Source organism: Tupaia chinensis, unplaced genomic scaffold (genome assembly GCF_000334495.1).
Source record: "Tupaia chinensis unplaced genomic scaffold, TupChi_1.0 Scaffold000146_1, whole genome shotgun sequence".
NCBI classification, from domain to species: domain Eukaryota; kingdom Metazoa; phylum Chordata; class Mammalia; order Scandentia; family Tupaiidae; genus Tupaia; species Tupaia belangeri.
In genome coordinates this window covers 14,842,911-14,866,408 of record NW_006159616.1, presented here as the reverse complement: position 1 = coordinate 14,866,408, position 23,498 = coordinate 14,842,911, and the positions used below count along the sequence as shown (strand labels likewise).

At 45.2% G+C, this 23,498-nt stretch overlaps 1 protein-coding gene and 2 pseudogenes across 1 annotated transcript in view; 1 reads left to right on the top strand and 2 right to left on the bottom strand.

The window, feature by feature from the left end:
- Window positions 1-23,498, top strand: part of CA6 (carbonic anhydrase 6) — a 34,065-nt gene that overhangs the window by 1,746 nt on the left and 8,821 nt on the right. The window contains exons 2-6 of the mRNA XM_006145376.3: window positions 8,165-8,305; window positions 12,546-12,725; window positions 15,331-15,479; window positions 17,237-17,329; window positions 21,761-21,830. Of these exons, the coding sequence (XP_006145438.1) occupies window positions 8,227-8,305; window positions 12,546-12,725; window positions 15,331-15,479; window positions 17,237-17,329; window positions 21,761-21,830 (571 nt within the window). The 5' untranslated portion in view covers window positions 8,165-8,226. The remainder of the gene's footprint in view (window positions 1-8,164; window positions 8,306-12,545; window positions 12,726-15,330; window positions 15,480-17,236; window positions 17,330-21,760; window positions 21,831-23,498) is intronic.
- LOC102480218 (proteasome maturation protein pseudogene) lies at window positions 2,961-4,022 on the bottom strand (annotated as a pseudogene).
- On the bottom strand, window positions 4,299-5,075 carry LOC114007260 (heterogeneous nuclear ribonucleoprotein A1-like; annotated as a pseudogene).

The following is a 23,498-nucleotide window of genomic DNA, read 5'->3' as shown; positions in this document are numbered from 1 at the left end:
TGTAGGGAGAACTGTCTTACATAGTTACAGGCCCAGTGAGCATCAGTATATTGCAATACAGGATAATAATTGATGTTCATATTAATGGGCTTTGGTCTTTAAGAAAGGTTTAATAACATTCAGTTTAATCTATTTCAGGAAGTAGGAGAGTGTGTGATACATTTTAAATAAAAATGGATGAAACATGTCGGTGCTTATGTAAGATTGAGACTTTAATTGTCTACAAAACTCACTTGTCCAGAATGACTCATTCTTCAGGATTCCAGAAAGCCATCACTCCTGTTTGAAACAGCACAAAGCCCTGTCTGTATTACAGCCAAGATGTGCATAATCTTGGTTTATGTTTGTTATTTGTTTTTATTTTTGTCAGAGGGCACAGGCACTTACCAGAGAGGGAAGAAAGCACCCCGATGGGGAGTGGTGATGCAGCAATCCCTTCTCCTCCATCTCTTACTCCTTTCAGGATTTGGGGCCTGTCCTGTGCCCAGGTGACCAGGTCTGGACCCAGACAGCGTCATCAGTTATGTGGGATCCTGCTGCCTTAACCAGGCCATAAAGCACTCCTTGTTTTTATTTATTCACTTTTAAAATAAAGATATTCTTATTTTTAAGCTTTTTTTTTTTTTTTTTCCTCTGTAGGACTCCAATATGAGCTAGAGAGAGAGGGAAAGTAAGAAATTCAACCCCTTCTCTTCCATTCTCCTCCCAGGATTTTGAGCATGCCTGCACACGTGCCCCATGGGATTTTCTTTTTCTTTTCTTTTCTTTCCTTTCCTTTTCTTTCTTTTTCTTTTCTTTCCTTTCCTTTTCTCTTTCTTTCTTTCTTTCTTCTTTCTTTCTTTCTTTCTTTCTTTCTTTCTTTCCTCCTTTCTTCCTTTCTTTTTCCTTTTCTCTTTTCTTTCTCCTTCTTCATTTTCATGTTTTTTTAAAAGTTTTTTGCTATAGGGCGCGTGCGCTCGCCAAAAAGACAGAGAGAGACAGAGAGACAGAAAGCGAGGAATCACCCCCCAGGGGGATGGCCATGCTGCAATCCCTTCTCCTCCAGTCTCCTCTTGGGGTCTTGAGCACGCACACACACGGGCCCAGCGCGAGTCTAAGTCACTGGGTCCGGGACTCAAACCATGTCGACTACATGGGAGTCCAGTGACATAGCCATTACGCCAACTGCTGATCCCTTTTTATTATTTTTTTAATAGCTCAGTATATAGAATACCTTATATGGGCCAGCTGGTGGCATGGTGGTTAAGGGTGTTGGACTCCCACATGACTGACTGTCATTTAAGTCCCAGACCTGGCAGCTTGCTTTCTCACTTTCTCTCTCACTCTTGCTCTGTCCATCTCTGGTCAAAATTAAATAAACAAACAAACGAATAAATAAAGTTAAATAAATTAATTCTTTTTTTAAAAAAAGAGGGGACCAGCAGTTAGCGTAATGGCTATGTCGCTAGACTCCCATGTAGTTAACCGCGGTTTGCGTCCCGGACCCGGTGGCTTAAAACTCACGCCAGGCGCGTGTGCGTGCGTGCCCAAGATCCCGAGAAGAGAATGGAGGAGAAGGGATTGCGGCGTGACCATCCCTGCTGGGGGGTGATTTCTGGCTTTCTATCTCTCTGTCTCTCTCTGTCTGGTGAGCGCAAGTGCCCTATAGCAAAAACCTCTCCAAAAGGAAAAAAAAAAAAAAGAATACCTTATATGAAAGAACAACTATAGTGAAAATTTATTTTTAAGTAAGTCATTATGGAATTTGTTTATGAATGCACAGAATGTATGTGAATGTTCTAATAATTTTTTTTAACTTAAGCATTTTTGTAATATATAAATGAAGAACAAGTGAAAAGGAGTTTTACTTTTCTTTAACAGTATTGCTTGGCAATATATTAAATACATATTGTCATAAATCTATGAAGTGGGGGCTAGCAGGTGGCGTGGTGGTTAAGATGCTGGACACTCCCACATAGCCGACCACAGTTCGAGTCCTGGACCTGGAGGCTTGCTTTCTCACTTTCCCTCTCTCTCTCTCTCTGTGTCTCTCTGTGGTCAAATTAAAAAATAAATGAGTAGATAAATAAATAAATAATTAAAAAATAAATCTATGAAGTACAACAGTTTCATCTACATCTGATGGCTACTTTATTTTACTTTAAGGAAAAGACCAAGATTTAAACCTTTGAAGTTATACTTTCAACCTGAAAGAATCAAACATCTGTAATTCTAAAATAACATTGATACAGCAAATATTATTACTTCTGAGTACTCATGAACCATACTGAAACAACATAAATTGTATCTTACACTGTACTCAATTTGAAGTGTGGTCAATGAAATTGATTACAAATGCTTATTTCAAAAGATGCTGTGAAGTCTATAGACTCAAATGCTGATAATGGTTATTCAAAATTAAATTCACGGACTACATAGAAAATAAGTTGAATTGAGACCTGCAGGTAGTTTTATAATATTTATAAAGAGCCTTTTTCCTAAAGACAAAGAAGGCTATTGTTTTAATATAAATCAGGAGGGACCAGCAGATGGTGAAATGTCTGTGTCATTGGACACCCACATGGTCGACTGCAATGTGAGTCCTGGACCTGGAGTCTTAAAACTCATGCCAGAAGCATGTGTGAGAAGAGAGTGGAGGAGAATAGATCGCAGTGTGGCCATCCCCTTGGGGGTGATTTCTTGCTTTCTATCTCTTTCTGTATCTCTGGTGAGCACACATGCCCTATAGCAAAAACCTCTCTAAAAAGAATTAATATAATGAGGAACTTTAAGGTCATCTCCCTTTAGTGCTTTCAACTGTCTTGCAGCCATGACCCAAAGACCCAAATAATTTCAAAGGATGACTGGTACTATTTAGTCAAAACTTCTCAGGCATCAATACTTTTAATGTCGTGTACATGAAATTACAGTAAAAAGATGACATAAACCATGTGCAGTGCTGTTTCCATGGCTGGCACGTGTCACAATAAATCAAGCTTGTATTCCACCATCAAGTGCTGTTCTCCCATTAGTTCACTCTGTGATGGGTCAGTGAGAATATCTTTAGGGCCATCAGGTGGTGTGGTGATTAAACGCACTGGACTCCTATATGACTGGTCGTGATTCAAGTCCCAGACCTGGTGGCTTGCTTTCTAACTCTCTCTTTCTCTCTCTGTGCATGTCTCTCAGGTAAGTGCATGTGCCTTGTAGCAGATTAAAAAAATAATAATAATGATAAATAAAATTAAATAAATAATTCTAAAAAAAAGAAAGAATATCTTTAGGGGCCAGCAGGTGGCATAGCGATTAAGGCACTAAACTCACAAATGATGACCATGGTTCAGATCCCTGACCCAGTGACTTAAAAATCATGCTGGGCACATGTGTGTGCATGCCCAAAATCCCGAGAGGAGAGTGGAGGAGAAGTGGTTGTGGTGTGGACATCTCCCCAGGGGGTGATTTCTTGCTTTCTGTCGCTCGGTTTCTCTCTGTCTCTCTGGTAAACTCATGTACCCTAAAGCAAAAATCTCTCTCAAAAAAACCCTACAAAAGCCCAGAGTATTTTCAAATCCAATGGTCTCATCATTACCCCTCAAAATATTCAGTGAAAGGTTTGAGCTTGACAAAAATGGTAGACTCCGAACCTGCTGCACTGCCTTGACCTCCATTTGTAATTTAGTATGGAGCAAGCAGACCCTGGGTATTTCTCAGTGTGGAAAAATTCATCTTATCTTGGTTGAGCTGGAAATTTTTCTTCTGATAAGAGGATGACTGGGCAAAAGTTAATTTTTCACACACACAAAAAAAACCTTTTGGAGTAGATCATGACTTTCACAAGGTCCGCTTGCTTGAAATGACTGGAATACTGAATTTTAGCTGAGAGCCAAGTTGTCTTGCTTTTGTCTTTAGCCTGTCTGGCCCTGTTCCTCTGGTATAATTTTCTTTTATTTCTTTTGTTGTTCTTCTCTCTCTCTCTCTCTCTTTTTTAAGACATATTTATTCAGCGTCATGATCAGACTATTACATTTAGCAATCAACAGCATGGGTGCAAAAAATCTTCACTAAAACCCTTTGTTAGAACGCTTTACACTTTCCACAGAACAGAAACTAAAATAACTGGTTACATAATTAGTCACAAATACAGCCCTCGTAGTTTTGCGCACACACATGAGTATGGTCTAAAGCATGTCTTCTTTGTAGCAGCTAAGCCCTGCCACCACTGTGCTTGGCTGGGTTCACACATCTGTTGTAACCTGTGGCTTCCCCGTCACCTCTCCGGCTCTCCTCTCTTGCTAAGCTTTGCTTTTCCTGGCAGTTAATTAAAACCTTCTGCCACTGCCATAGCTACTGCTACTGCCGGAACCACCATAGCCACCTTGATTTTGTGGTTTGGCAAAGTATTGGCCTCCACCACCATAAGGACCAGAGCTTCTGCCTCCAAAGTTTCCTCCCTTCATGGGTCCAAAATTGGAAGACTGATAGTTGTAATGGCCAGAATCATTGTAGCTTCCACTACCTCCTCATTACCAAATCCATTATAGACATCCCCACTTCCACTGTATCCACTACCACCATGGCTGCCACCAAAGCCACCATGACCCCAACCAACGTTGTCATTACCAGCGAAACCACCTCCTTGACCACCACCGAAGTTTCCAGAACCACTTCAACCTCTTGGGCTGGAGGAAGCCCTAGCCATTTCTTGCGTGGACAGGGCTTTCCTTACTTCACAGTTGTGGCCATTCACAGTGTGGTATTTCTGAATGACAGTCTTATCCACAGAGTCATGATCATCAAAGGTGACAAAAGCAAAGCCCCTCTTCTTGCCACTGCCTTGGTCAGTCATGATTTCAATCATTTCAATTTTCCCACTGTTCAAAATAATCTCTTGGTGATGTTCTTCAGTGTCTTTTTTAATGCCAGCAACAAAGGTCTTTTTTGACAACTAAATGGACACCTGATCTATGAGAATCTTCTCTTGAGACAGCCCTCTTTACTCCATGTGGTCTTGCGTTCGTGGCTGCATCTACCTCCTCTACAGTGGCACATGTGACAAACCCAAAGCCCCAGGAGTGTTTGGTATTTGGATGCCACATTACCACACAGTCCGTGAGCATTCCTCACTGCCCAAAATGGCTCCTCAGGCTCTTAGCGGTTGTTTCAAAATTCAACCCTCTGATAAGGAGCTTCCACAGCTGTTCCGGCTCTTTTGGAGACTCTGACTTAGACATGATGGCAGTGGGAAGAGAAACTTCAACTATGCTACCTGGGTAGTGCCCACAGGCAGAAATCCCTGCTATAATTTTCAAGCCACCAGGTCCAGGACTCGAGCTGTGGTTGGCCATGTGGAAGTGTAATTCCTTAACTACCACCACCTGCTGGCCCCGACCACTCTGCCTCCCTTTTTTCAGTCTGCTGTGGCAACCATTCCACTATTTGTTTACATGCATCCTTGTATCTGTTAAACACTTTTCCTCAGCCTCATCTACCCCTGAAACACGTACACCCTTATACATTTGGGTTCATCCTCCTACACCAGTCCTGCAGGAACCTGAGAATGGGCTTTGCTGGGCTAGCGGTGCCCCCGTACCCACAGGAGTTCATCGTACCTTCCGGCTCACCTGGGCTGGTAGTAGTTCCCTGCCCACCTGAGATAACCATTCCTGCCTGCCCCTGCCTTTTCTTTGCCTCAGTGGGCCTTGCTATGGGGCCGTGGTGGAAAGGAAGAACAAAAGCTCCTTCTTCCCCTTTGACTTGACGTTGTGATAAAATGTCATCCTTGTCAACCCATCTCAGATAGCCACTCAAACCGTAGGCCCTAGGAAGAGAGGAATTTAGAATTGAAAACAGTCTTGATGAGCTGGGGATGTGGTCTGATGAAAGCACAGGATGTCCAGAATATAAAGTGACACACACACACTCACACACGCACAAGCCAAGCCAAATCAAAACAAACAACGTGGCTCAGAAATGTAAGAATAAGACTCACGTTCAATGTGATGAAACATTTTAAGATCAAATAAGACAACAGCTCAGAAAATAGGCAATGAAATTAACCGTATCTGGTTCTGTGTCACCGATGTCTTCGGGAGTATGCTGCACAGAAGACGGAGGGGACCCTCTCTGATAATGCACCCTGGTTAGCAAATAGTCCAAGAGCCTACCTGGCCCCTAATACACTGTTGGTCACTTTTGCACAATTCTCAGCATTGGCCAGTCACACAAATGACTGGCTAGCCCAGTTCCTGCCTGAGTCAAAGATCCGCAGAAGCTAAAGGCAAAGCCTCGGACCTACCAGGTGAACATGTTTTGGTGCCTGGTTCTTTCTGTTTCCCAGTTCAGATTCCAAAGACAAATTCAGATGGCTCAGTGTTCCTTCTAGTTTGATGTCAAAGGTCCCTGGTTTGTCTAAGGGACAACGCCATCCTTGCTCTCAACAGAGGTGAGATCTCATGTGAGCTACAAGATGGCCTTTTCTGAAGAGGGACTCACCAGGCAGGGCAAGACTGAGTTAGCCATGACTAGAGAGTGGGTTTCTAATTTCTGCAAATATGGAGAAGAGTTCCGTGAGTTGGAGACCAACAGCCATTTTCACCTTGGTTCCCTCACTAGCTGGGTGACAATGCTAGGAGTCTGAATAGATGATAATGCCACAATCTAGGCGTTGCTCTGAGTACTACACACAGACTAATTGCCAAATCCCCAGAGCGGAGGCACTATCACTAACCCCACTTAAAAACAGGGAAACTGAGGCACAGCGTGGCTGAGTAGCTTATTCGAAGTCAGTGGCAGAGCTGAAATCTGAACCCTGTTGATCTGGCTTCAGATTCCCTGCCCTTGACCATGCTTCGCTTCCTTTGAGATTCTTTCAAATGAGCTTCACGGATCTAAGTTTTCAGCAACTTATGTCCCCTAATTTAATGACAAAGGGCAGCCCTTTTAAATGTTAGGGAGATCACCTCTAGTAACTTTGTGGTGGGGGGCAGCAGGTGGCATGGTGGTTAAAGTACTGGATCCCACATGGCCGACAATGAATTGAGTCTCAGACCCAGCGGCTTGAAAATCATGCCAGGCACGTATGTGTGCATGACCAAAATCCCTAGAGGAGAATGGAGGAGAAGGGACTGTGGTGTGGTCGTCCCCCCGGGGGGTGATTGCTCACTTTCTTTCTCTCTCTCTCTCTCCCTGTTGAGTGCACATGCCCTTTGGCAAAAATCTAAATATAAAACAAAACAAAACAAAACAAAAACCTTGTGGTGAAGGCTTGCTGCCATTTTGCACTCTCGTATCCTTGGACTCCAGGAATAAGTGAACAATGAGAAAAATGAGACTTGGGGAGGGCTTTGCTCTGTTGGCCATTGAATCTGGCCGGCGTGGTGAGCATCCTGCAGTAACTCTGCCTGTCCTTTGCCCTTGCTGAAGGACACGGAAAATGCTGGCCTGTCAGTTGACAAATCTAAAAGTTTCTCCTCCAGCTAATTTCCAGGACTGTTCAACTACGTGGATACACAAGGATTAGGCAATCCATTGTTCTGGATTGGCCTGAGTGTGCCCAAGTGCACTGCAGCTGTCAGAACAAAGCAGGGAAACATGGCCCACGCTGGCTTGGATGGCCCACAGGCACGCACCGGGATGCGGTTCAGGAGCTGGGGCTCCGTGGTTCACCACTGGTTTAAGGCAAGGATTAGCACATCACTGCCTCCAGTTCGAAGCCTCCATTTCAAGCCCAGTTATGGGGGCCAGGTCATTTTTCAAGGTGTCTGGCTGGTGGCAGCCACACGCCTGTAGTAGTGGCTTGTGTCCATTACTGAGACGGGCAGGAAATACCAAGTAGAATCCGGCAGGGTTTTTAGGCATGATTCCCCTGAGCAATTCCCAAAATGCCAATGCCAGGAGAAAGGGCACAGGAAGTGCCATTGTTCAGGGAGCCTAGGCCTTTTCCTTCTGGGGCCACTCATCCACAATGGCTGCACTGTGTGGCCTTTGCCTGAGGTCCCCTGAGTTAAGACAGTCAGCAGCCCAGCCCATGGACTATTGCACATGATAAAGACTTGGGAAGAGATCGGGCAAGCGCATGGCCCAACAAACCCAGTGAGAAGGGCCATTGTGGGGAGGATGTTATTGTTTTAGTGGGTGCAGCCATGGGTGGATCAGCCAGCTGGACTTGGTAAATTGTCTTTTACAGTTTCTGAGCTTTTAAAAGAAGAGCTTCCTTGGGATCAGACCTGACTCCAGACCTGCAGCACCATGAGGTCTCTGGTGACTCTAGTGTCCCTGTTCCTCGTGGGTGTCCAGGCCCAGCACGGATCCGAGTGGACCTATTCAAGTAAGCCTTTGCCTGCTGCATGTTTCCCCGGTTCTTCTCCCAACAAGGGGGCAAGTGTCCTTGGGGTGAGGGTTCTTACGTTCTCGACTTCATGGCGAGGGAGAATTCCAGCACAAGTTGGATAGCAAAGAAAAGAAAGTTTATTGAGGAAAGATGAGAATGCACTCTTCAGGCAGAGAGGACTGCTTGGAGGAGGAGACAACACCAGGGCCTTCGAGGATCTCCCTTTGTGGGAGATCTGTGTGCATTTTCATAAAGGGGCTGGGTTTTTAGGGTTGGGGTGGTCTTGAGGATCCCTGTGAGGTGCCCATCTGTGTGCGCACTTTGTAGCCAAACAGGCTTGACTGAACACAGAGTGTTATTGGCATCCAAGATCTCCTCCCGGGGTGTGCTTCCTGCATGCCAGTGAAGCAAAGGTTTACTATGAGTCACCAGTGGCGCTAGTGGGCATGTGTGACCAAGCATGACCGTGCGTGACCATGAAGCTTCTACCATCGTGGTGGACAGGATCCTTATCATTTCTACTTCCCTGTGAACTTTCGTTACTGGGGTTGGCCTGGTTCCTGCGTTCCTCCCGCTGTCTCTTATCTCAATCCCCTTTTCTGTGAAGTTTTGTTCTCAGGGTTGGCCTGGTTTCTGTCTCCCACTTCTTATCCCTTGTCTCAGGCGCACCCCCTTTCTTGAGGACAATGGCAAGACCTGGCATTTCATGGGATGGCAAGACAGTCCACAGGGGATTTTGTGTGGTTCCCCTGTTGGGATCTGCTCATAGCAGTTCAGATGCTACCTTTAACGTCTCCACGTGGGGAGGCCAAACAACGTAAACTTTGATTCAGGAAGAGGAAGTAACTCCGCCCCTTTACAAGCTCCCAGTTCTCTTCTAGGTGACTTTTTGCTTTCAGCCCCTTTCTACCCCGGCGTCGGCTGGTCTGAGTCCACTTGCTATTGTGAGACCATTGCTGTATTGGTCTGTGTAAGTGGAAAAGAATGTTCTCGGAAAGGACTTCCTGTGGCCTCACCAAGGGTGCCCAGGGTGCCAGTCCTTCTCGGAAATGACATGATACACAGGTGACTTGATAAGAACCCAGCTACCTCCAGAGAGTCTCCAGGCTGCCAAAAACAGACTTTTAAAATGTGACATTAAAACACCCGGCACTGAGGCTAGCAGATGGCTGAGTGGTTATGTCGCTGGACTCCCCGCATGGCTGACTGTGGTTTGAGTTGTGGACCCAGTGGCTTGAAACTCACGCTGGGTGCTTGTGTGTGCATGCCCAAGACCCTGGGAGGAAAATGGAGGAGAAGGGATTGAGGTGTGGCCATCCCCGCCCCCGGGGGGGTGATTTCTCACTTTCCATCTCATTGTCTGGCTCTGTCTCCCCAGAAAGTACACACAGCCTAAGACACAAACCTCTCAAAACAACAAAAACAAACAAACAAAAACCCTTAGCATTTAGCATGGGTGAGCCAAAGCTAGGACAATGGTGTCTGGGGGACTTGGAGACACCCCTCCTATGTGGCAGTGAGGAAAGCTTCTGCTTGGGTCCTCTCTTCTCTGTATCAGGCCACAGAGTGGGGCCCAAGGGCGGCTGGAGGCGGCTGACTGAGGCAGGAGGTAGGAGCAGAGGCAGAGCCGGCCCCGCCTGGTCTGTCCGGCCTCAGGCACACACAAAGCACATGTCAGGGTGGGTGGAATGTCCTGTTGGTTAAGGGTCCCAAATTAAGGACTTTCTGGAAAGGCTTAGAAAGTGGAGCTTCAGAAAAGCTCCAATCAGCCACTCTGCTCTCCCACAAAGGAATTCCACCCGCCTGCCTTCACCTGGGAAAACTCTGGGCTTTCTGTGTGAGAATCTCAACAATGAAGGTCTTGTCCTACCCAGGCTCGGCCCAGTCTCTGGGACTGTGAGCCTCCTGGAAAGCCACTAGGGTGCCCCTCAGTTCCCCGGAGAACTTGGGGGTAGAGTTTGCAAATGCCTTCCAGGAATGCTTGAGATGCCCCAGTATTGGCAGGGCCTGGGGCCAGAGCCTTTTGATCCTAGACAGGTCTGTATTGGAGGCCTCTTGACTTGATCCTGGCAACACAGCCTCTAGGAAAAACCTTTTAGAATATTAATTGAATTGTTAAATAGTGAAAAGAAGAACAAGAACATAAAGAATTGCTTTTTCTTTCAGCTGCAGACCAAGAGCTGTGAAAGGCCCCAGTACAAACATTTTAATTTTCTTTCTCTTTCTTTCTTTTTTCTTTTTCTTTTTTTTTTTAAGGTTTTTGCCATAGAGTCCAAGAGCTTGCCAGAGAGACAAAGAGAGGGAAAATGAGAAATCACCACTCTTGGCATCGCCGCAGTTCATTCTCCTCTCAGGATTCTGGGAATACATTCACAGGTGCTGGTGTGATTTTCAAGTCACCAGTTCTGGGGCTTGAACCATGGTCAGCCAGGTGGGAGTTCAGTGCCTTAGTCACTACATCATCTGTCCCCCCAACACTTTTTCTTCTTCTTCTTCTTCTTCTTTTTTTTTTTTTAAGATTTTTTATTTTTTTTTTGACCAGAAAGAGAGAGAGGGAAAGTGAGAAAGCAAGCTTCCAGGTCCGGGACTCAAACTGTAGTCCGCCATGTGGGAGTTCAGCCCCTTCACCACCAGGTCACCTGCTGATTTCAATCTTTTCTTTTCTTTTTTTTTTTTTTTTTTAGAGTTTTTTTTTTTTTGGGGGTCACCAGTACTCACCAGAGAGAGAGAGAAAGCAAGAAATCATTTTCCAGAGGGGATGGCCATGCCGCAATCCCTTTTCCTCTGTTCTTCTCTTGGGATTTTGGGTGCATACACACACACGTGCCCAGCCTGAGTTTTAAGCTGCCAGGTCCGGGATCTGAACTGCAGTCCACTATGTGGGAGTGCACCATTATGCCATTTGCTCATCCCGCTGATGACAATCTTAAAGAGGGGCTTCTGTGAACGTCAGAAAGGAATGCAGGGCAACGCAACTATTGGAAGGAAAAGGAAGCCTGAACTTAGGCAGCATGGATGTCCATAAAACACCAAATCTGACGACATCTCGCCAGCTGGTTCAGATGCTTTATTTCAGATGTCTGCTGCCAAGGAGAGAGGGGAACCGATGGTTCAGATGACTGAGTCCCGAGATGTGCATCGGTTTTACTTCCTCATAGCACTGACTCAGGTAGCCTGGAATTTTTCAGGAAAAAAACTGATCTGATTTCAGTCTACTTTCTTTCTTTTTAATATTCATTAAATTTTATTTATCATTATTATTTTTTCATTTGACTGGAGAGAGATAAGGAGAGAAAGAGAGAGAGCAAGGGAAAGTGAGAAAGCAGGCCGCCAGGTTCGGGAGTTGAAATGTGGTTCCAGCACCTCAACTACCACGCCACTTGCTGGCCTCCATCTGCTTTCTTAAAGTTTCGGTTTGGTAATGTGGCATTTTACCATGAGTGACTCCATTTTGGTTTGGGCTGCTATGGCCTGGTGCAACAGCTTAGTCCCAAACAATGGCCTCCTATAATTTGTATTTAACAGAAGGGGCTTGTGTTCCTGTTGGGGACTTGGGAGGAAAACTGTGCCAATAATGAGAAGCCTCCTAAAAGCACCACAGGGTATCAAGCCAAGGATCATCCCTCTAGTGCATTTAGCAGCTGAAAGTAATTCAAAGGGGGAAAAAAGAAATATATATAAAAGAGATTTTTAAAAAATTATTATTATTTTTTTTGGGGAGAGATTTTCACTGTAGGGCGCGTGCGCTCGCCAGCCAGACAGAGAGAGACATAGAGACAGAAAGCGAGAAATCACCCCCCAGGGGGGATGGTCACGCCACAATCCCTTCTCCTCCATTCTCCTCTCGGGATCTTGGGCACGCATGCACACGCGCCCGGCGTGAGTTTTAAGCCACCGGGTCCAGGACACGAACCACGGTCGACTACATGGGAGTCCAGCGACATAGCCATTACGCTAACTGCTGGTTCCCTAAAAGAGATTTTCATTGCTCTCAAAACACTAAGCAGCGTTTCTAGGGCCACTGGTTACAAGAGGAAAATGAAAAGTTGTCACCAAAGTCTCCAAATACCCGGGTCATTGGAGTTGATTAAGATGCTCTTTTGCCTGCTTCTGCCTCCTGGAAGGCTCCCCTGCAGGCCTCTTGCTCAGTAGGCCCTGGCCTCTGCCTGGTAGGTACCCCAAGAGGGGGCCCAGCCACACAGTCCCTTGAACAGTGACCTGCTTCTTCCTGTCTCAGAGGGGTCACTGGATGAAGAGCACTGGCCACAGCACTATCCCGACTGTGGGGGGCAGAAGCAGTCACCCATCAACCTGCAGAGGAAGAAGGTGCAGTACAACCCTTCCTTGAAGAGGCTGAACCTGACGGGCTATGATGTCCAGGTGGGCGAGTTCCCCATGATCAACAACGGCCACACAGGTAAGATGAAAAAGAAGCCCCCGTGCATGGGCAGTCCTGGGCAGTCTGCAGGGGAAAGCAGGTGACACACACTTGCTGGGAGTGACACATATGGAGATCTGGAGATGCAGAACTCAGCCTCAGAGCTGGAGGCCTCAGGATGAGGGCTGATAGGGACCAAAGTCTGCAACCTGGTGGCTCTTCCAGAGTTGGGCAGCAACTCTCTTTAGACTCAGTTCCCTGCTGGATCCTTCATCCTGCACTATCCTCACCTGAGCTCGCTCTGAGCCAGCCAGCAGGAAGTTCACCCGCAGGCGACAGGCACAGTACTGAAGCCATGCTCACTTGTGTTTTTTGTTCATCTGTGCATGGTCTAGTGTTTCATTTTTTTAAAGTTTATTTTATTTATTTCTTCCACGAGAAAGAGACAAAGAGATAGATACAGAGAGAGACAGGCATCCTCCATACGATCTTTAAGCTGTGAGCCACTCCAGGTCTCAGCCAGACTGAAGTGTGGGCATGCATGTGTCTGGCGTGTAGAGGGAGGTCTTGGGATGCAAACTCTAGACCTTTTTTTTTTTAAAGAATTATTTTATTTAACTTTATCATTGTTATTTTCCAATTTGATCAGAGAGAGACAGAGAGAGAAAGAGGAGGTGAGAAAGCAAGCCACCAGGTCAGAGACTTGAACCGTGGTAGGCCATGTGGGAGTCCAGCGCCTTTAACCACCATGCCACTTGCCGGCCCCACGAACTCTAGACCTTCTCATTGGGTCCAGTTGTGCTACTGCTCTGTCACTGTCTGGTCCTGATTTTCCATATTTTTCATGTTGAGTCTTATTAATTCAATGTACCTGACGGGCAGGCCCAGTATTTTTCAGAGATTTAAAATGAAAGCTCTTGGGACCAGCAGTTAGCATAATGGCTATGTTGCTGGACTCCCAAGTAGTCGACCGTGGTTCGAGTCCTGGACCCGGTAGCTTAAACTCAAGCCAGGCACGTGTGCGTGTGTGCCCAAGATCCCGAGAGGAGAATGGAGGAGGAGGGATTGTGACATGGCCATCCCCCCTGGGGGGTGGTTTCTTGCTTTCTGTCTCTCTGTCTGTCTCTGTCTTTCTGGCGAGTGCATGCACCCTATAGCAAAAACCTCTCAAAAAAAAAAAAAAAAAAAAAGAAAGAAAGAAAGAAAAGAAAAGAAAAGAAAGCTCTTGTTTTCTGTTCCCTTTTAGGAAGGGGGAAGGTCAGACAGGAAACGCTGAATCTCGTGGACTGCCCTCCCAACTTCAAGCTCTGGGCAGCTGCAAAGTCCATGCTTTAGTTTTGCAGAACATCCTCCTGATCTTCCAAATGGGTTCATCTCACTTGGAAGTTTTTAGAAGTTCAGCTTCTCAGTCATTTCTTTCATAACTCATGTCTTTGGTGGTACATTTAAAAGATCTTTGCACACCCAACACCATCCACGTTCTCTCCTAGAAGTCCAATAGTTTTGCATTTTACAAATGTGTCTATGAACCGTTGTGAGTTGGTTTTTGGGAAGGGCGTAAGGTCTGTGTCTAGATTTATTGTTTTGCACATGGGTGTCCAGTTGTGCTAATACCACTATCTTTCTCCTCTGAGCCTCATGAAAATCCCAGGTGGGGAGCGTTTTGTAGGTGGGAAACTTGAGGCCTTAGAGGCTGAAGGCCACGTAGTCTCTGATGGCTGAGCTGTACCCAGATTCTCAGTTTCTGATTCCCTGACCATGTTTATTTTATTTATTTATTTTTAAGGTTTTTGCCATAGGGTGCATACATTTGCCAGAGAGACAGAGAGAGACTGAGAGGAAAAGTGAGAAACCCCCAGTGGAATTGTCACAATCCCTTTTTTGTCACTTTCCTGGGATTCTGGGCATGTATATGTGCCCAGCATGAGTCCCAAAACACCAGATTCAGGACTCAAACCACAGTCAGCCATGTGGGAGTCCAGCACCTGAACACCATGCCACCTGCTGGCCCTGGCCACGTCTTTTTTATTGCCTCACTCTCTCATTCCAACTTAGGTCAGGCCAGTTAAATGCCTACCACTCAGGGCTATGGAAGTCACCAGACGACAGGCTTCTCATCACTCCTAGGGGGGATAACCATGCCACAATCCCTCTCCATTCTCCTCGCAGAATTGGGGGCCTGCTTGCACACGCTCCTGGCATGATATTCAAGCCACTGGGTCTGGGACTTGAACCATGCAGTCGGTCATGCCTTAACCTCCAGGTCACCTGCTGGCCCAAGGCTCCACTTTTTATTTTACACCCTGGGCAAATATTAAAGTCGGTTCGAGGTAGAGAGTAGAATTCTGGTTTCCAGTCTCATTAGCCATGTTTTCCCCTGGAAGGGAAAGATTTGGGAAAGAGGAATCCTGTTTGCTTGCTTCCCAACTCAGCTTCATCAGTGCTCAGTTTCCATCCTGATCTCACCCTGTGCCCTGTGTGCCGGTGCCTCCTCCCCTCCCATGGCCCTACTCCCAGCATTCCTTGCCAGCCTAACCAGGTTCTGGGTCGGTGGTGGGAGGTGACCAGGGAAGCTCTTTAACCTGTACGCCTGACCCATCCATTTCTACTCACCCTTCTCCCTGCCTTGCCCTGTCTCTTTCAGTGCAAATCAGCCTCCCTCCCACCATGCGCATGACGGCCCCTGACGGCACCCAGTACACAGCCCTGCAGATGCACTTTCACTGGGGCGGTGCATCCTCAGAGATCAGTGGCTCAGAGCACACCATTGACGGGTTCAGATTCGTCATAGAGGTACATGGGGTTTCCAGCTGGTTCTGCTTTCCTTTGATCCCGGTAGTTGCTTTGCATATTGGAACAGCCAAAAGGACTTTGTACAATGGTGACAGTTGAGTCAACTTGAGATTGAGTTTATTTTTCACTCACTCAGCAACTTTTTTTTTTTTTTTGCTATAGGGTGTATGTGTTTGCTGGAGAGACAGAGAGACAGAAAGCAAAAAAAATCACCTCCCAGGGAGGATGATCTCCATTCTCGTCTTGGAACTTGGGGCACACACGCACATGCACCTGGTGTGAGTTTTTTTTTTTTTTTGGAGAGATTTTCACTATAGGGAGCGTGCGCTGAGAGACATAGAGACAGAAAGTGAGAAATCACCCCCCAGGGGGGATGTCACGCCGCAGTCTCTTCTCCTCCATTCTCCTCTCGGGATCTTGGGCACGCACGCACACGTGTCCGGCATTAGTTTTAAGCCACCAGGTCCAGGACACGAACCGCTGTCGACTACGTGGGAGTCCAGCAACATAGCCATTACGCTAACTGCTGATTCCCCACCTGGTGTGAGTTTTAAGCTGATGGGTCCAGGACTCAAACCGTGGTCGCCTATGTGGGAGTCCATGATGTTACTATTACACCACCTGCTGGTTCCACTCAGCAGCTATTAACTGATGACCAGTTTCTGCCATGAGTACAGACAGGGTCTCGTCCTCATAGAATTCACATAGTGGCGAGGGTTTATAGGGTGTGGCAAGCCCTCCATTATTTCAACTAGATTTTTTTTTTTTGTATTTGTTTCATTTTTTATAAAGTGCTCTGTAGTTAACTTTTTTTATTCTATTTTTCACTATTTTTTAAAAATTGCCAGAGGGTACATGCACTTGCTGGAGAGAGAGAGAGAAAGAGAGAGGGAGAAAGCACCCTGCAATGGGGTGTGGTCACATCATAATCCCTATCCTCCATTTTTCCATCCTTTCGATATTTTGGGCATTCACGCACACACCCCAGCATGTTTTCTCCGGGTCCAGGTTTCAAGCCACATAATTGGCCAAGAGATACATAACTGCTTTACCACCAAGCCATGGGGCTGGCCCCGGGACCCCCCCTCCTATTTTTTAATCACCAGAGCGCATGTGCAAGAGAGAGAGAGAGAAGCCCCAATGGGACATGGTCATACCGAAATCTTTTTCCTTTCATTTTCCCTTCCCACCTGGATTTTGAGAATGTGCACAAATGTGCCCAGCATGTTTTTCCAGCTGCCACGTCCAAGATGCAAATGACGGTCAGTCAGGTGGGATATGACTTCCTTAGCTGCTGCTCTACAGGGCTGGCCCTCAGCTGGATTTTTGTGGTACATTTTCTGGGGTCCCCTCTTTTGTGCTGATCCATCCACAGGATGACTGCAGGTTTATAGATGCTTCCTGGACAAAGGGGCTCATGCCCACTCTTTTCTCCATCTCCCCAGAGACCCCAGGAGAACCCAGCGTCTATATGATCCCTCTAGGCTCTGTCGGCTTGTCTGCCTGGAGGGAGGCGAGGTCAAGGAAATGCCTTTGAGTAGCCGTCTTTCCAGAAACTTACTCCTGTTCTGTCCATTTCTGGAGAACTTTCTGGTCTTAAAATGATGCAATGCATAACCCAGATGAGGGGAGGGATGTTATCATCATTTGTGTGGGACAGTCTGAGGCCTCAGTTCTTTCTTTCCTCCTTCCCTGGAACCTTCAGCATTTGGAGTGTGTCTGAACTGCCCTCGACTTTTCTTATCTTGTTCCCACAGATTCATGTTGTTCACTACAATTCGAAGTATAAGAGCTACGACATAGCCAAGGATGCACCAGATGGTTTGGCTGTACTGGCGGCCCTTGTTGAGGTATGCAGAAACTACACATGTGTGGGTGCATTTGAGGTTACAGGTTGAAGCCTAAACAAGCAGTTAAGTCTAAGTGAAGGATCGTCTTTATTATCCCTCTTCATCCTTTCTCGAGTTCACAATTCCTAGAAATGCTGACTCAATGGAAGATCTACCTTTTTTCATCCCCTACTCATAGTAACTGAACTCCTTCTGTGTTATCAACATCAGGGACCTTGGATAACTTGGAGAACCTGATTAAAAGAGCTGGAATCACAGAAGGATTGACTGGACACAAACTGTCCTGCAGGGCAAAGGGAAACCTGCAACCCAGCCAAAGGCAATGCCTTGGCATTTCTAAGAAAGTCTAGAGTGTGGGACTTAAGTCTAGTGGCTGGATGTATTTAGGAATCCAGTCTTCATAAAACAAATATTACATTGGATACATTTGTGAAAAACAACTATTTCAGTATTCTGGAAATGTACTAAATGCAAACAACAAATTGAGGCATTTATTTATTTAAAAAAAGAATCTGGAATTTCGAGGAAGAATAATGAACATCTATGGATTTCTTGCCTTGGTCAGCCAGGTAGTATTTTTCTTAGGGCAGAGGTAGTCAGAAAATGCAAAAGTTTCACTACCTGGGCAGGGGACCTGACTTGATTTAGGGTAGAAGCTGAAAATCCATGGCCAAGAACACTGTCAACAGAAATGCTGACAGAAAACAAACAGCAGTTTGAGGTTGAAGTCACAATAGAGGGAGTGGTGAGTGGCAGACCAATCAGCAACTTAATAAGAGAGATTCTGACAATGATAGAGACACAGAGGTCTATGGGAGCGCCTTGAGAGGGCCTACCTGAAAGTCGAAGCTGTAGCCAACATGAAAACTGGTTGAACTTTGAATGCGCCTCTCAATCCACTCACAGATCCATCTGTAGAGGTGTAAGTCTCACAGTCTTCAGGAGTTTGAGCACAACATCTGCCTGAATAAATAAATAAAGCTATGCTGATCCTAGGTAACCTATAAAAATTAAGGTTAAAAAAATAATAAGATTTTGGGACCAGTGGATGACATAATTACGTTGCTGGACTCCCATGTAGTCTACTGCAGCTTGAGTCCCAGACACGGTGCAGCTTAAAACTCATGCTGGGTGTGTGTGTGTGTGTGTGCGCCCAAGATTCCTACAGGAGAATGGAGGAAAAGGGATTGTGGTGTGGCCATTCTCTCCAGGCAGTGATTTCCTGGTTTCTGCCTGTCTGTTTGTCTCTGTCTGTCTGGTGAGTACATGTGCCCTATAGCAAAAATCTCTCTCTAAAAAATAATAATAAGAAGAATAAGATTTAAAAAGTGAGCAGAGACATCAGCTACTTCATACTCCTGCGAAGATGTCCTGTAGTTTAAATCCAGACAAATTACTAAACGAATACAAACATAAAAACTCATAGGACAACAACAAAAAAATTAGAGTCTAAAATTTCTGCCATATATTATCTAAAATGTCCAGTTTTCAACAAAAAAGTTGGGCATGCAAAGAAATAGGACCAATGTGGGCCTAGATAGATAGGACTGTGTGAATAGATAGATAGGACTCTAAAGAAACTATCATATGTTCAAAGAATGAAAGGAAAGCATGATGACAATGACTCAAAAAAGGATCTTAACAGAGAAACAAAAATTTGTTAAATGCACCAGATATTGGGTTGTCAGGAAAATTATGACACATTTTTGTATAGAAATACATAGAAAGGGACCGGCAGGTGGGCATAATGGCTATGTTGCTGGACTCTCATGTAGTTGACCACAGTTCAAGTCCCGGACCCAGTGGCTTAAACTCACACCAGGCATGTGTGTGTGCCTGTCCAAGATCATGAGAGGAGAATGGAAGAGAAGGGGTCACGGCGTGGCCATCCCCCCTTGGGGGGGATTTCTCGCTTTGTCTTTCTGGCGAGCACACACGCCCTATAGCAAAAATTTCTCAAAAAAAAAAAAAAAAAGAAAAAGAAAAAACATTAATTTACCAGTATTAAAAACCCCCAACAAACTCCAAGTCTGGAAAACACCTAGACATGTCAAATCAAACTACTAAAAGCAAGAAGAGAAAACTAATTTGCTATCTGTAAGGGAATCACAGTACAATTAATGGCTGAGTACTCAAGTTTTCAGATGGCGTCAGCCCAAAATTTTATACCCAACTAAATCACCCTTCAAATATGAAAGTAAAATAAATACATTTCTACAGAAAGCAGAACCAAAATAATTGCTAGCCAACCTTATTTTAAAGAAATATTAAAGGAAATCTTTTTGACTGAAAGGAAATGACAGCAGACGATAACTTAAATCCACAGAAAGAAATGGAGAGTGCCGGAAATACTGTGTATGTGGATAAATATTGGAAATATTGGGTCATCAGAAAAATTTTGATGTATTTTTATATAGAAAAATATGTCATGACTTTTATGATGATCCAATACAAAAAATTATGAACACATATTTTTCTTTTTTATTCCATACCACACACACACACACACACACATTTTAAACTTGCTTGAGGGCATGTGTTCTCAATGGAGGGAAATGGGGAGTGGAAGAGAGAGAAAGTGAGAAAACGCCCCTCCTAGGGGATGGTCATGCTACAGTTTCTTTTGATTTGACTGATTGTGATTAAATTGTCTATTGTAGTCACCAGAGCAACCACCAAGAAATAACTAAAATGGTTAAATGCAAACTAAAATATTTAATAGAAGGCCGGCCAGGTGGCATGATGGTTAAGGTGGTTGGATTCTACATGGCCAACTGTGTGGTTCAAGTCCTGGACCTAAGAGCTTAAAATACATGCCAGGCACCAAAACAAAACAAAAAATACGCCAGGGACTTGTACATGTGTGCTCAAGGAAAGGAGAGAAGAGTGGAGAGAAGGGATTATAGTGTGGACATCCTACTCCTCCACCTCCTCCATCTCTCTCTAGGGAGCACACATGTCCTATGGTAAATTTTTAAAAAATGTAACACAAAAGAGTGTACTAAAGGTGTAGTAGAATAATAATAATAAACCAGACATCTATTGTGTGCTCAGAAAAGTCATGACATGTTTTTCTATGCAAAAATGCATCATGGGGGCTTGCAGGTGGCATGGTGGATAAGGGCACTGGACTCCCACATGGCCAACCACGGTTAGAGTCCCAGACCTGGTGACTTGCTTTCTCACTTTCTCTCTCTCTGTGTGTCCCTCTCTGGTCAAATTAAAAATAAGTAAGTAAGTAAGTAAGTAAATAAATAAATAAATTCTTTAAAAAAATGCAGCATGACTTTTCTGACAACCCAATAGATAATGAATAGTCAATGGCAGTCATAAATCTAAGAATGCCTGAATTTATGCACAGTGGAAGAGAACTTGCATCCACACCACGACCGAAAAGGTCCAGTGAAAAAAGACCTTTTTCACAAAAACATCCTGAATTTTAAAACTCAACACTTCTACAAAAAGAATTTGACAGTGGAGGAATTGGAGAAGTTTTGCCTTAGACATTTGGGTATCTGTCAAAAGTCCCAAGGATGAAGAAGGGAGATCAAGCCCCCTTATCCTAAAGAATCTGGGGGGCTTTTTAGCAGTGACTTTTGTCCATTTTTGAGAACATCACCAGTCATTGAGAAGCTCTTTTCCTTAAAAGCTGCCAGAATGTTTCAGATGGTGTCTTCTTGGAAGAGAATGATAGGCCAAGGCAGCTGGTAGCTAAGAACAGCCAGGTCAGATTTCCCCATGAACACAAATGGGGAATGAGCTCTCTCTCTTTCAACTTTTTCCTAAAGGACATGTGCACTTGCTAGAGAGAGAGAGAGAGAAGGAAAGTGAGAAATCACTATCCAGGGGAGATGGGTGTACCACAGTTCCTTCTCCATTCTTCTCTTGGGATTTTGGGCATGCATGCAAATGTTCCCAGCATGATTTTCAAGCTGCCAGATCCAGGACTTGAACTGTGCAGTCAGCCATGTGGGATCCAGCATCTTAACCTCCATGCTATCTGCTGGCCCCTTCCTTGTTTTGTTGATGCTGTCCAATCTTCTAGAAAATTAAACATCTGGGGACCAGCAGTTGGCATAATGGCTATGTCACTGGACTCTCATGTGGTTGACTGTGGTTCGAGGCCCAGACCCGGTGGCTTAAACTCAAGCTGGGCGCGTGTGTGTTCATGCCCAAGATCCCAAGAGGAGAATGGAGGAGAAGGGATTGCAGCGTGGCCATCCCCTCTGGGAGGTGATTTCTCGCTTTCTGTCTCTCTGTCTCTGTTTTTCTGGCGAGTGCGCATGCCCTATAGCAAAAACCTCTCAAAAAGTTAAAAAAAAAAAAAAAAAGAAAGAAAGAAAGAAAAAGAAAATTAAGCATCTGGATTAACAAAGATGATGCTAGAGGTCTCTTCTCCACTGTGTTAATTGCTCTATGTTTCTCCTACAGGTCAAGAATTATGCTGAAAACACTCATTATAGCAACTTCATTTCTCATTTGGTCAATGTCAAGTACCCAGGTAAGGGAAGCCAACAGCCACAGCAAGAAGAAAGAAAAAATAATTGTGAGCATGAGGCAGGTATGGGTGGCAGGGATAGGGTGATGGTGGTGAAAAGGATGGCCAACGAGTCCTGCCATGCAAGCCCACTCTTCCCTGCACTAGGTCACTTGTTCTGGTGGTCCCTGTTGTGGTCAGGCAGTGAACACCTCTGAGAAACCTGTTCCTAAACTCTACTTGTTAATTCCCATGATTGGAACTTCTGGATGGCTATTATCCCACTAACTAGGAATTTCCTGATTGTAGTGACTCTGAGCTCAGAGTCTACCTAACAATGACTATTATCCCACTAACTAGGAATTTCCTGATTGCAGTGACTCTGAGCTCAGGTGACAGTGACAATTCTGGTCACTAGAGAGAGATGTCTACCCCAGCTCCAAGCTGAGGTGAATCTTACGAGTGAAGCTCCTTATTAATCCACCTGGGTCACTGATGGTCAACCCTTGACTTTGAGTTGTAACCATGTCAGGTCTGAAGCCTTGACTGTGTATCCCCCGCTGGTCACACCTCCCAGGCTCCCAGCACAATGACTTCAGCACTCACCCCTGCTAGCAATTAATCTTATCTGAATCCTCCAGTGTGGGCCTCCACAACCTCACTAATAGCCATGCTTCATTCCTTTCATCTCCCTTTACCTTTCATCTCTTATTCAGGGTCCTCAGGTCAGACCATGCTAACACTTTGGAGCTCTTTCAATGCTCCTACACGAACACCTTCAACTCCCACAGCTAACACCCTCAATGCCCTCACTCTTCCAACACTCCTCAAACTCACCTGGCAAAGTCCCAGATCAGCTCTTACCTACTCAGTGCCTGTAGCCAAACAGCTGCATGGCCTTGGTTAGAAACCTATAAATAGGTAAGCGGTGGTGGTTTTATTATAGCTATGAATAGGCACTAACACTGCCCAGAAAGCCTACAGTACCACTCTGACTGTTTGCATTCTCTATCTCCAATGTTGCCATTTTACATTTTCTCCTGTCTTCTGAAGTTCCCTGTGCCCTGGCTCTAGCTTCTCCCCTGGGGCTGATGCTCTTACTTCCCACTTCCGAAGCAACCAGTCAGAAGAATCACTCTTCTTAACTCACCTTCATCTGGGTCAAATTCCATTTCCCCTCTCGTTTCAATGAATGAAAAAAATCCCTGCTCTTGCCAAAGAACTCTCCTTCTATGTGTTCACTAACCCCATCCTCTCATTTTCAGAGCTTTCTTTCCTGCATCATTAATTTCTGAGTCTTCAACAGATTATTCTATTGAGTACACAAATCTGTGCTCAAATACCTCCTTGTTTAAACTGTCTAATAATTCTGTTCTTTCTCACCTGCCCACTGTAAACTGGCCCCACTACTCTTCTGAGCTGGTCAAGGTCACCCCTATTGTCAGCTCTGTCTACTTTTCTTACTACCCTGACTATGCCTCATCTGCCTCTCTAACTTTGCTCTCTGCTCTTTTATACAACCCTATTTTCTCTCGATGACCTCATGCAGTTCCATGGCCTGAGTTGCCATCTTTCGGCTATATAATCCTCTCATGGGATTATGCACTACAGGACTTCGAGGTCTTGGCCAAATAAGCCTCTCTCTCTATATCTATCTATCTATCTATATATATATATATATATATATATATA